General features: G+C 41.7%; 2 protein-coding genes across 8 annotated transcripts in view; both read right to left on the bottom strand.

Moving 5' to 3' along the window:
• Positions 1-454, bottom strand: part of TMEM120A (transmembrane protein 120A) — a 6,234-nt gene extending 5,780 nt beyond the window's left edge. Inside the window, exons 1-2 of the mRNA XM_077777864.1 lie at positions 442-454; positions 19-155 (exon numbers count right to left, since the gene is read on the bottom strand). Coding sequence (XP_077633990.1) covers positions 19-155; positions 442-454 — 150 coding nt within the window. The remainder of the gene's footprint in view (positions 1-18; positions 156-441) is intronic.
• A 991-nt stretch (positions 455-1,445) lies between these two features.
• Positions 1,446-13,919, bottom strand: part of STYXL1 (serine/threonine/tyrosine interacting like 1) — a 78,325-nt gene continuing 65,851 nt past the window's right edge. For all 7 annotated transcript variants that reach the window (XM_077777807.1, XM_077777806.1, XM_077777805.1 and 4 more), the window contains one exon: positions 1,446-1,700. In XM_077777807.1, the coding sequence (XP_077633933.1) occupies positions 1,569-1,700 (132 nt within the window). In that variant the 3' untranslated portion in view covers positions 1,446-1,568. The remainder of the gene's footprint in view (positions 1,701-13,919) is intronic.

Raw genomic sequence — 13,919 nt, 5'->3', positions numbered from 1 at the left:
GCCGCAACCCCTGCTCGCCCAAGGCGCCTCCGCCGCCGCCGCCGCCGCCGCCGCCCCCGTCCGCTTCCGGGCTCGCGCCGCCGAGACCACCAATGGGGAAAGGCCTGAAGCTACCAGGGCGCTGGCCCCGCCCCCTGCCCTAACCAATCCGGGCCCTGGGCGGGGCACGGGCGGGGCCACTGCTGCCGGGATGCCCTCCCAGCCGCTTGCAGCTCTACTGGGGCTGGCGCACTACCCGGTCGCCAGCTCTGGCTCCACGGATCGTGCCAGCCGCGTGGTCCGTCAAGCTGGCAGTAAACTGAAGCCCACGGAGGTGACCCCTGCCTCAAACACTTTCGTCCTTGGGAAAGCAGCGCCTCTTCAGGAAGGGGATTCCCAGCGTCTTTTCTGGCTTGGATTTTTACAGTGGCCGCCTTACGGTCTCTCCGCCTCCGGACTCACCGCTACTATCCATCCTTGCAGAGGCCACCCTACTGCCAGTCCTAATACACGACTGGCCCCATTCCTTCTGTGGCCCCATTGAAAACGTGCCAGCGGCTCTGCTCTTCCTACCAAGAGGTCCCTAACCCACAGAGACATTGCTTGCAGTCTTCCCAAACTCTGTTCCAGCTCCTAGCCTAACAACGGATTTCCGGCCTGAGCTGACTGGAAAGCCCTTATCCGTCGGGCAAAACCCCTCTCCTTGAGGGCTTGGGCTTCCGTTGGGGAGCGGGACAATTCCACCCTTCTGCAAAGAGTCCTGGAGGGTGAGATGGCCTTCACCTCTAGGCCCCTCCCCAGCCGCTCGAGGGTGGCCAGGAATGTTTGCTAAATGAACACGGACACCCTAAATTCCCCGTGAGCCCCATCATCTGTGCCCTCTCCTGACTTGTGCTGTGGGTGCTGCCAGGGCTTGGAAGCACATTCTGAAGAAAATTCCCCCTAAGACCTGAGGAATTTCTAGAAGCAGGATGTGGGAGATAGAAGGGGTGGAAATCTCTTCTTGGGGAGCCCAGCCAGGAGGAAATGACTGGGGAAGAAGGAAAGGAACCACCAGACTGGCTGGGGAGTTCTAGGACCCTGAATGAGGCAAGGGTGTGCCCCGTGCCAGGAGCCTGTCAGAACTGCGGAGCCTGGCACCTGGGCCAAGGCTGGGCCTGGCATCTCTGGCACTGGGGGATCTCTGCCCCATAGGTGGGCACTGTGACATCCCTGTGGACCAACATAAGGCAGGGGGATCCCTTGGAACTCCTCCCAGATGGCCTCCAAAGGGTCCAAGTTACCGGGGCATGTGGGATAGCTGTTCAGACAGCCTAATGCTTTTTCCAAGGCAACCTCAGGAGTGCAGAAGGGGTAGTCCAGGATGACCCAGGCATGGGGGGTGGGGGGTGGGGTGTCCCGCTGAGTCTCGCCTGCTCTGTGGCATGAACGAGCAGCCGGTGAAAAACCACTGCAGGAGGCTGACACAGGACTCCAGGCAGCAAAGGCCTTCTCTTTCCACACCAGCCTGGTTACACAGCCTGGCACAGGACCCACAAGAAGCCCCCAGGCAAGGTGCTTCAGGACCCATAGCTGGGCCATAGAGAAGATCAGTAGCGTGGATCCAAGATGTCTGTGACAGAGTCTCCGAGGACAACCTTCTCCCACTCCAACAGCTGAGCCACCAAGCCCCGGTTCGGACGCATATTGTTTTTGCACTTCTTGACATAGGCCCAGGACTTCTGTCAAGACAAGGAGGGAAAGCAGACTTTAGGGATTGGACCTGCGCCCTTCCACCTCTCTCACAGCCGGCTCAGGAGGGACAGGAGGCACCTGCCCATGGGCCAGCGACATGGCTTAGCAGCTGGACAGAGAAATGAATGTATCAGGGCCTTGAGTCATAGGAGCTGGCTGGGTTTTGAGCAGGCCCATCTGCACTTCTGCTGCTGGATATGGAAGCAGAGATCATTCTTAGTTCAGATGGCTCCTGTGAAGGCTGAGACAACGTGGGTGAAAACTCCCTGTGGGCAGAAGAGTACCATGCCCCTGCCTGGCACACCATGCAACTCCAACAAAGGTCAGCATTGTGAACAGATTAATGGAAAGGGGAAGGGAACTCTAGGGAAATTCTCTGAAGAAGGGAGCGTGAAACTTCCTTCAGGTGTCGACCTTAAAATGCAGGAAGGCTCATTACATGAAGGAAGAGGACAGACTGGTCTCCATCTGGGCAGAGGACAGAAGAAAAAGGAAAAATGGGGCCCCAGCAAACTAGGAACCGAAGAAATGTACCTCAACATAATAAAGGCCATAGGGGACAAGCCCACGGGTAATATACTCAATGGTGAAAGACTGAAAGCTTTTCCTCTAAGATCAGGAACAAGACAAGGATGCCAGCTTGCACCACCTCTATTCCACACTGTACCAGAAGTTCTAACTAACCAGAGTGGGAGGAAGGGAGGGAAGGGCACCCAAATTGGAGAGAAAGAAGTAAAATTACCTCTATTTGCAGGTGACATAATTTTATATGTAGAAAACCTTAAAGATTACACCAAAAAATCTGTTAGAATAAATGAAGTTAGCAACGTTGCAAAATTACAAAACCAACATTCAAATTTAGTTGCAATATCTATACACTAACGACAAATGATCTCAAAAGTAAATTAAAAACAAAATTCCATTTACGGTGGCATCAAAAGGAATAAATACTTAGGAATAAACTCAACCAAGGGGTAAAAGAACTGTACCCTGAAAATTATAACACATGGCTGAAAGATATTTTAAAAGACACAAATGGAAAGACACCCTACACACATGGATGGGAAGACTTGATACTGTTAAGATGTCAATGCTCCCCAAAGTGACGTATAGATTTAATACAATCTATACAAAATCCAAACAGCATTTCACGCAGAAATTGAAAAAACACATCCTATAATTCATACAGAATTTCAAGGGACCCCCCCCCATAGCCAAAACAGTCTTGAAGAAAGAGAACAGCACTGGAATTCTCATACTTCCTGATTTCAAATCTCTGAAGTTATTACAAAAGTATAGTAATCGAAAACAGTGTAGTACTGACGTAAAGATAGACACTGAGACCAAAGGAACAGGATAGACAGCCCAGAAATATGTGGATATATTGCCAAATGGTTTCAAGGAGGGTGCCAAAACCATTCAATGGAGAAAGGGCAAATGGTACTGGGAAAACTGGATATCTGCATGGAAGAGTCAAGTCAGTCACTTAACCTTACACCATATACAAAAAGTAACTCAAAAACAATTGAAGACCTAAGTGTAAGAGCTTACACTATAAAAATGTTACAAGAAAACATAGGAGAAAAGCTTCAGAACATTGGATATGGCAATGATTTCTTGGATAGGATCAAGAAATACCAGGGGATTAAAAATGGACAAATTGGATTGGGGCGCCTGGGTGGCTTAGTCGGTTAAGCGTCCGACTTTCACTTAGGTCATGATCTCGCGGTTCGTGGGTTCGAGCCCCGCGTCGGGCTCTGTGCTGACTGCCAGCTCAGAGCCTGGAGCCTGTTTCAGTCTGTGACTCCCTCTCTCTCTGACCCTCCCCTGCTCATGCTGTCTCTCTCTCTCTCTCTCTCCTATAAATAAATAAAAACATTTAAAAAAAAATTAAAAAAAAAATGGACAAATTGGATTACATCAAAATTAAAAAGAAAAAAAAACTTCTGTGGATCAAAAGACACACTCAACAGGGTGAAAAGACAAGCCACAGTTTGGGAGGGAACATTTTCAAATGATATATCCGATGGGTATCCAGGTGCTAATATGAAGAATATAGAAAGAGCTCCTAAAACTCAAAAAAAACCCAAACAACCCAATAGAAACATAAGCAAAGAACCTGAATAGACATTATTCCAAAGATACATGAAAGGTCAATAAGCCACCTGTAAATATTTGTTCTACATCACTAATCATTATGGAAATGCAAATCAAAACTACAATAAGATACTTCCTCACACTCATTAAGATGGTTATTATATTAAAATAAAAACAACAAGCATTGGTGAGGATGTGGAGAAAAAGGAACCTCCATGTACTGCTGGTGGAAATGTAAAATGGTATAGCCACAGTGGCAAAACAGTATGGAGATTCCTCAAAAAATTAAAGATAGAGATACCATATGATCCAGCAATTCCACTTCTGGGTATATGCCCCCAAAGAATTGAAAACAGGGTCTTGAAGAGGTATTTGTACACCCATATTCGTATAATGGTGTACACCCATAATTCACAGCATTATTCACAATACCTCAAACATGGATACCTCCCAAGTGTCCATCAATGGATGAATGGAAAAACAGAATGGGGCATATAACACAATGGAATGTTGTTCTATCTTTTAAAGGAAGGAAATTGGGACACACGCTAGCTACATCATGGATGAACCTTGAGGACATTGTGAGAAGTAAAATAAGCCAGTCCACAAAAGGACAAATACTGTGTGATCCACTGATATGAGGTACCTAGCAGCGTCAAAATCATAGAGACAGCAAATAGAATGATGGCTGCAGGGCTTGGGGGAGGGGAGGACAGGGAATTTTTGTTTAATAGAGCTTAAAAGAGTTTCAGCTTTAGAAGAGTTTTGGGGATGGATGATGGTGGTGGCTGTGCAACACTAGAAAGGATTTAAAGATTTTTATAATTATGATTTGAGAGAGTGAGAGAGTGCACCCAGGCAGGGAAGAGGGGCAGAGGGAGAGAGAATTATAAGCAGGCTTCACCCTTAGCGCAAAGCCCAACACAGGGCTCAATCCCTTGACTCCGGGATCATGACCTGAGCCCAAATCAGGAGTTGGATGCTCAACCTACTGAGTCACCCATGTGCCCCTAGAAAGTATTTAATACCACTGGACTGTACACTTGTAAAAAATGGTTAAGATGGACATAAATAAATGTTTAAGATGATAAATGTTACATTATGTGTATTTTAACACAATAAAAGAAAAACAATTGCAACAAGATATCACCTTATGCCCATTAGGATGGCTACTATTTAAAAAACAACAACAACAACAGAAAATAACAAGTGTTGGTGAGGATGTGGAGAAACTGGAAACCTGCTGCACCGTTGGTGGGAATGTAAAATGGTGCAGCCGCTGTGGAAAACAGTACAGTGATTACTCAAAAAAGTAAAAATAGACTTACCATACGATCCAGCCATTCCACTCTGGGTATATACCCAAAATAACCAAAAGCAGGTGGCCAATGGGGCTTGTGTTTATGGGTTCAACAGGACAGCAGCAAACAAAGAAATAGTTCATAACTGGCTATCACCCCAGGGCTCAGTGTAAAAGGAGCAGACAGAGATGCCTATCATCTTCTCATCTTACCCTGAACCGGGAATATTTGCATACTGTTTAAGCTGCTGCCTGGAGGCCAGGCTTCCAGTCTGCCCGAATCTAGATGCAGACTTAAGATCCTCCCCTTTGGGGCACTGACAGATCTTGGCACACCCTCAACTATGGGGAGCCGTTAAGAACAAAGCAAGCTGCTTTGACAGTCAAAAAGGTTTGAGAGACAACTAAGAACTAGGGAAGGGACCTAGGGAAGGGTTGAACAGTAAGGTTCGTTCCCTACACCAGGCCACTCCTTCAAGACTAGGAGAGGTGGCTGTTTTCCCCATTGCATAGAAACCAACAGAGCAAGGAAAATGAAAAAACAGAGGAATACATTCCAAACGATTGATATTCATATGCTAGCTAATATGACGAATATAGAAACAGCTCCTAAAACTCAACAAAAAAACAAACAGCCCAACTGAAGCCTAAGCAAAAAACCTGAATTGACATTTTCCCAAAGAAGATACATGAATGGTCAATAAGCACATGAAGATATTTCCTCACAAGTTAAACCTCCCAAAAACATGTTAATGAAATGGGGATAAGTGCTTTACCTGATAAAGAGTTCATTTCATAAAGATGTTCACCGAGGTTCTCTTTAACCTCGGAATTTGGTGGGAATTCCAACTACAAGACAGAAAACATCAGAAAGTACCAAATGGAAATTACAGAGCTGAGGGATACAATAACTGAACTGAAAAAATACAACGAAAGGATTCAACTGCAGACTACGTGAAGAGGAAGGAAGGATCTGTGGTGTCAAAGACAGTGCAGTGGGATGCATCCAACCAAAGCAGTAACAGAAGGAGGAGGAAAAGGAAGAGGAGGAGGGGAAGGAGGAGGAAGAAGACAGGAAGGAGGAGGAGGAGGAGGAAGAGGGGGAGGAGGAGGGAGGGCAAAGGAGGAGGAGAAGAAAAGAAAAACAAGAATACCTTAAGGGACTTATGGGCAATATCAAGAGGATCAATGTTGACAGTGCAGGGGTCCCAGAAGGAGAAAGAAAGAGAAAGGGACAGTAAACTTATTTGAGGAAATGACACTGAAAACTTCCCTAACCTGGAAAAGAAAACAGACATCCAGAGCCCAGAGAATTCCAAAAAAGACGAATCCAAAGATCCACACCAAGACATCTCACAATTCAATTGTCAAAAGTTAAAGACAAGGAGGGGCGCCTGGGTGGCTCAGTCGGTTGGGCGTCTGACTTCGGCTCAGGTCATGATCTCACGGTTTGTGGGTTCGAGCCCCGTGTTGGGCTCTGTGCTGACTGCCAGCTCAGAGCCTGGAGCCTATTTCAGAATCTGTATCTCCCTCTCTCTCTGACCCTCCCCTGCTCATGCTGTCTCTCTGTCTCTCAGAAATAAATAAAACATTAAAAAAAAAAAGTTAAAGACAAGGAGGGAATCTTAAAAGTAGCAAAGGAAAAATAACTTGGTGCACTGGGGGAGCCCCATGAGACTCGCAGATTTTCAGCAGAAACATTGCAAGCCAGAAGGAAGCGAGGTGATATATTCAAAGCACTGAAAGAAAAAAATGCCAACCAAGAACACTCTACACAGCATAATGGTCCTTCAGAATCAAAGGAGAGACAAAGAGTTTTCCGGGCAATCAAGAGTTGAAGGAGTTCGTCACCTCTAGTCCCACTTTACAAGAAATGTTACAGGGACTTCTTTAAGCTGAAATGAAATGGCACTAATTAGTAACAGGGAAAAAAGGCAAGTATTACTGGTAAAGTAAAATTCAAAATACTCTAATGTAAAGGTGGTAGGTTCACTTATAAATCTAGTATGAAGGGTAAAAGACAAAAATACTACAAATAACTAGCTACAGTAATTCTTTAATGAAACAAATAAAAATATGTAAATTATGACATCAAAAACATAAAACATGGAGGGGCATAGTAAAAATGTAGCGTTTTAGACTGTGTTCAAACTTAAGTTGCTATCAACTGAAAACAGACTGTTAGAAGTTGTTTTATGTGAGCCTCATGATAACCACAAAGCAAAAATCTGTAATAGATACACCAAAGAGAAAGAGAAAGGAATAACCACACCAGTATAGAAAATCACAAATCACAAAGGAAGAGAGCAAGGAAAAAAGAAATTACAAAACAGCCCCCCCCCAAAAAACAATTAAAATGTCAGTAACTCTAAACCTATCAATAATTACCTTAAATGTAAATAGACTAAATGATCCCAATGAAAGACACAGAGTAGCAAAACAGATTTAAAAAGAGAGAGAGAGAGAGAGAGAGAGAGAGAAGACTCATCTATATGCTGCCTAAGAAATTCACTTCAGATGTTAAGGGCGCGCGCACACACACACACACACACACACACAAAATGAAGGGATGGCAAAAGATGGTCCAGGCAAATGGAAACCAGAAGAAAGCTGGGGCTGCTATGCTTATATCAGACAAAATAGACCTTATGACAAAGACTGTAATAAGAAACAAACAAGGTCATTATTTAATGATACAGAGCTGAATCCAACCAGAGGATGTAAAATTTTGTACATATTTATGCACCCAACGTAGAAACCCCTAAATATATAAAGCAAATATTCACAGACCTAAAGAGAGACATAGACAGCAACATAATAATAGTAGGGGACTTTAATATCCCACTGTCATTAACAAGTCATCCAGACATAAAACCAATAATAAAACATTGGGCTTGAACTACACATTTAGCCAGATGGACCTAACAGACATTTGCAAAACATTCCATCTCAAAGTAGCAGAATACACATTCTTCTCAAGGCATTCTCCAGGACAGATCACATGTTAGGCCACAAAACAAACCATGATAAATTTGAGAAGACTGTATTATCAAGCATCTTTTCTGATCACAATGGTAGAAAACTAGAAATCAATTACAAGAAGAAAACTGGAAAGTATGCAAACAACCAATGGGTCAATGAAGAAATCAAAAGAAATACCAAAAATATCTTGAGGGCCCCTGGCTGGCTCAGTCAGTGGCACATGCGACTCTCAAACTCAGGGTTGTGGGTTCAAGCCCCACATTGGGTGTAGAGACTGCTTAAAAGTAAAATCATTTTAAAAAATGTCTTGAAACAAATGGAAATATAACATACCAACATTTATGGGCTGCAGCGAAAGCAGTTCTAAGAAGTTCATAGCAATAAATGCCTACGTTAAGAAACAAAAACACATCAAGCAACTAGAAGAATAAACTAAGCCCAAAGTTAGTAGGAGGTGGGAAACAACCAAGATCGAAGTGGAAATAAATAGAGACTAAAAAGACAATAGAAAAGATCAGTGAAACTAAGAGATGAGTTTTTAAAAAAGATAAACAAAATAGACAAACTTTTAACTAGACTCACCAAGAAAAAAAAAAAGGACTCAAATAATATCAGAAATCAAAGTGGAGACATTACAACTGATACCAAAGAAATGCAAAGGATAAGAGATTACGGTGAACAATTATACAACAACATATTGAACAAACTGGAAGGCATGGTTAGATTCTTGGACTTTACAACCTGTCAAGACTGAATTATGAATAAATAGAAAATCTGAACAGACCAATTATTAATAACAAGATTGAGAGGTGCCTGGGTGGCTCAGTCAGTTGGGCGTCTAACTTTGGCTCAGGTCATGATCTTGCAGTTCACAAGTTTAAGCCCCGCATCTGTGCTGAGAGCTCAGAGCCTGGAGCCTGCTTCAGATGTGGTGTCTCCCTCTCTCTTTGTCCCTTCCCTGCTCATGCTCTGTCTCTCTCTCTCTCAGAAATAAACAAATATTAAAAATTAAAAAAAAAAAAGATTGAATCCATAATCAAAACCCCCCAGAGAAACAAAAGTCCAGGATCAGATAACTTCACTGGTGAATTGGACCAAACATTTAAAGAATTGATACCAATCCTTATTAAACTCTTCCCAAAAACAGAAGAGGAGGAACACTCCCAAATTCACTCTACAAGGCTAGCATTACCCTGATGCCAAACCAGACACAACACGAAAAGAAAATTACAGGCCAATATCCCTGATTAGTATAGATGCAAAAGTCCTCAACAAGATCTCAGCAAGCCAAATTCAACAATACAGTAAAAGAATTATACACCATGATCAAGTGGGATTCACTTCACAGAGGCAAGGATAGCTTCATATCTGCAAACCAATCGATGTGATATATCATCGTAACAAAATGAAGGATAAAAAGTGTATGATTATCTCAATAGATGCAGAAAAAACATTTAACAAAAATCAATATTCACTTATAAAGATTCTCCAAAGACTAATAAAGGAAATACACTGCAATGTAATGAAAGCGATGTATGACAAGTCCATCATCATACTCAATGGTGAAAAGCTGAATAGCTTCTCCTTTAAGATCAGGAACAAGAGAAGGATGCCCTCTCTTGCCACATTTATTCAACATAGTATTGCAAGTCCTAGCAGGAGCAATTAGGCAAGAAATGAAAGGCATCCAAATTGGAAAGGAAGTAAAACTCTCTTTGCAAATCGTATTGTATTTGGAAAACCTTAAAGTATCCATCAAAAAAAATTAGGACTAATAAATTCAGTGAAGTTACAGGATACAAAATCAATACACATAAAGCTCATGCACTAATAGTGAACTATCAAAAAGAGAAATTGAGAAAATAATCCCATTTATAATTGCATTAAAAAGAAGAAAATCCCGGGGCGTCTGGGTGGCTTAGTCGGTTAAGCGTCCGACTTTCGCTTAGGTCATGATCTCGCGGTTCGTGGGTTCGAGCCCCGCATCGGGCTCTGTGCTGACTGCCAGCTCAGAGCCTGGAGCCTATTTCAGTCTGTGACTCCCTCTCTCTCTGACCCTCCCCTGCTCACGCTGTCTCTCTCTCTCTCTCTCCTAGAAATAAATAAAAAATATTAAAAAAAAAAGTAAAAAAAAAAAAAAGAAGAAGAAAATCCCTAGGGATAAATTTAACCAAGGAGGTAAAAATATATGCACTAAAAATTGTAAGACATTGATAAAAGAAACTGAAGAAGATACAAATAAATAGATATCCCGTGCTCATGGATTGGAAGAATTAACATTGTTAAGATGTCCATACTACCCAAGCAATCTACAGATTCAACACAATCCCTTTCAAAATCCCAATAGAATTTTTCACAGAAATAGAGCAAACAATCCTAAACTTTGTATGGAACCATAAAAGATCCTCAGATAACTAAAGCGATCTTAAGAAAGAAGAACAAAGCTGGAGGCATCATATCCTGATTTCAAACTATATTACAAAGCTATCATATTCAAGGGAGTATGGTAGCCACATAAAAATACACGCATAGATCAATGGAACAAAATAGTCCAGAAATAAACCAACATGTATAAATTTTCAATTAATTTATGACAAAGGAGACCAGAATAGACAATGGGCAAAGGACAATCTTCAATAAATGACACTGGGAAACGAGACAGTCACATGCAAACTAGTGAAACTGGAACCTGTCTTCCTCCATAGACAAAAGTCAACTCAAAATAAATAAAGGCCTGAATGTAAGACTTGAAACCATAATGCTCCTCGAAGAAAATGTATCTGGTAAGCTCAGTCTTGGTGATGATATTTTGGACTTGATACCAAAAGCAAAGGCAATAAGAACAAAACCAAAGGACTACATCAAACCAGAAAGCTTTTTCACAACAAAGGAAACCATCAATAAAATGAAAAGGCAACCTACTGAATGGGAGAAGACATCTGTAAATCATATACCTAATAAGAGGTTAATAAGAGGTTCTAATATATAAAGAATTCTTGCAACTCAATAGAAAATCTGATTTTAAAAGGAGCAAAAAGATGTCTTTTCCCAAAGAAGACCTATAGATGGCCAACGGGTACATGAGAAGGTCCTTGACATCACTAATCATCAGGGAAGTGCAGATCAAAATGACAATGAGGTATCACCTCACACCTGTTAGAATGACTATTACCAAAAAAGGTAAGAAATAACAAGTACTAACAAGGATGTGGAGAAAAGGGAACCTTGATGCGCTAATGATAGAAATGTAAATGATAGTCACTATGGAAATAATATAGAGGTTCATAAAAAATTAGGAATATGAGCACGTGGGTGATTCACACAGTCGAATGCCCAACTCTTGATTTCGGCTCGGGTCACGATCCTGGACTCCATGCTGAGCATGGAATGGACCTGCTTGAGATTCTCTCTCCCTTTCCCTCTGCTCATCTCCCTACTCACATGCACTCTCTCTCTCTAAAATAAAGGGAAAAAACATAATAAAAAGAATATAGCTACCATATGATCCAGAAATTCCATTTCTGGGTATTTATCCAAAGGAAACAAAAACATGGGGCACCTGGGTGGCTCAGTTGGTTAACCATCCAACTTCAGCTCAGGTTATGATCTCAGAGTTTGTGAGTTTGATCTCCATATCAGGTTCTCTGCTGTCGGTGAGAAGCCCACTTTGAATCCTCTGTCCCCCTCTCTCTGCCCCTCCCCTGCTCACAGATGTGCACTTTCTTAAGAATAAAAATATTTTTTAAAAAGGAAACAAAAACACTAACCCAAAAAGTTATCTGTATCCCATTGTTCACTGCAGCATTATTTACAATAACCAAGACACAGAAACAACCTAAGCGGCCACTGATGCATGAATGGATGAAGACAATGTGGAATGAAATGGAGCACACAATGGAATACTATTCAACCACAAAAAAGGAAGGAATCCAACTATTTGCAACAACACTGATGGACCTTGAAGGCATTATGCTAAGTGAAGTCAGACAAAGAAAGACAAATACCATATGGTCTCACTTATATGGAACCTAAAAACAAAAACAAAACAAAACAAAACCACAAAAGCTGAACTCAGACACAGGGAATAGATTAATGGTTGCCAGAGATAGGGGCCAGAGGTGTGCAAAATGGTGAAAGTGGTCAAAAGGTACAAACTTCCAGTTACAAAATAAGTCCTAGGGATATACACAATATGGGAACTATAGTTAATGTTGTATTGTATAATTTAACGTTACTAGGAGAGTAGACCTTAAATGTTCTCCTCATAAGAAAAAAAATTTGTACTTACATGTGGTGATGGATGTTAACAAAACTTACTGTCATCATTTTGTAATATGTACAGAACACTGAATAATTGTTGTGTACCTAAAACTGATGTTACATGTCAATTATATCTTAATAAAGAATAAAGCAGGAAAGAAATCTGAAAGCAGGATATTCATACACCCGTGGTCACAGTAGCATTATTCACAAAATAAACAAAAGGTAGAAGTATCCCAAAGGGCCCATCAAGAGACGAAGGGATAAACAAAATGTGTATATACATACATACCTAACAACATCAATATATGTGAGGCAAGGAGAAATAGATGAATCCACTATCCTAGATTTCATCACCTCTCTATCAGTAATGGACAGATATAGCAGGCAGAAAATCAGTAAGGCCATAGTTGAACTCAACAGCACCATCAATTAACTAGATATAATTGACATCTATAGAATATTCCATCCAACAGAAGAATATACATTCTTCTCAAGCTCAAATGGAACATTCACCAAGATGAATGTTCATCTAAATCAATCATCTAAGTTTTCCTTTTTAGGAAATAAGAGTAAATTAAGCCCAATGTAAGTAGGAAAAAAATAATAAAAATTAAAGCAGAAATCAATGAAATTGAAGACAAAATCAACAGAAAAAAAATGACATCAAAAGCTGGTTCTTTGGGGGGAAAAAATAATCATGGGTACCTGGGTGGCTCAGTTGGTTAAGCGTCTGACTTCGGCTCAGGTCATGATCTCACAGTTCATGAGTTTGAGCCCTGCATCAGGCTCTGTGCTGACAGCTCAGAGCCTGGAGCCTGCTTCGGATTCTGAGTCCCCCTCTCTCTCTGCCCCTCCCCTACTTGTGCTCTGTCTCTGTCTCTCAAAAACAAACATTTAAAAAAATTTTTTTTAATTTTTTAAATTAAAAAAATCATCAAAATTGATAAGCCTCAAGCAAGGCTAACTAAGAAAAGGAGGGAAGATATAAGTCATTAATATCAGAAATGAAAAAGGGACCTCGCTACAGAGCCCATGGACATTAAAAGGATACTAAAGGAATACCATGAACAACTTCACGTCCACATAGAATCTAGATTCTATCTATCTATCTGGAATCTAGAGATTCCAGCTCTGCCACTTACAGCTGTGGGGCCTTGGGCAAATTACTCAGCCTCTAGAAGCCTCCTTCAAAATGGGGATAATAACATGCTGTGGGGTCATTGTGTGTGTCCTCACAAAGGCCTGGCACTCAGCCAATATTAGCCATTATAGTGCCTCAGGAGTTGGGTTTTGTTTTGTTTTTCTCTGAAGATCTTTTAAGGGACAACATTACTCTCAGCAGATTAAAGGAACCGAAATAGATTTCTTAAGGGCTTGCTGGCTCTGGGATCCCACACAACCTTGTGCCAAAGCTTTGAAAGCCCAGGACAAGCATGGTGGCTCTGGGTTCACCCCTTAACTTCTCACTTCTGGTCTTGGGGCCCCAGTGACCTGAACTGGGAACATAAGCCCCAGGAAGTGGTATATTGCCTAAGTGTGGCCCACACTTTTTTTTTTTTTTTTT

Source organism: Crocuta crocuta, unplaced genomic scaffold (genome assembly GCF_008692635.1).
Source record: "Crocuta crocuta isolate KB4526 unplaced genomic scaffold, BGI_CrCroc_1.0 scaffold217, whole genome shotgun sequence".
NCBI lineage: Eukaryota > Metazoa > Chordata > Mammalia > Carnivora > Hyaenidae > Crocuta > Crocuta crocuta.
This window is presented reverse-complemented; position numbering and strand designations above follow the sequence as displayed.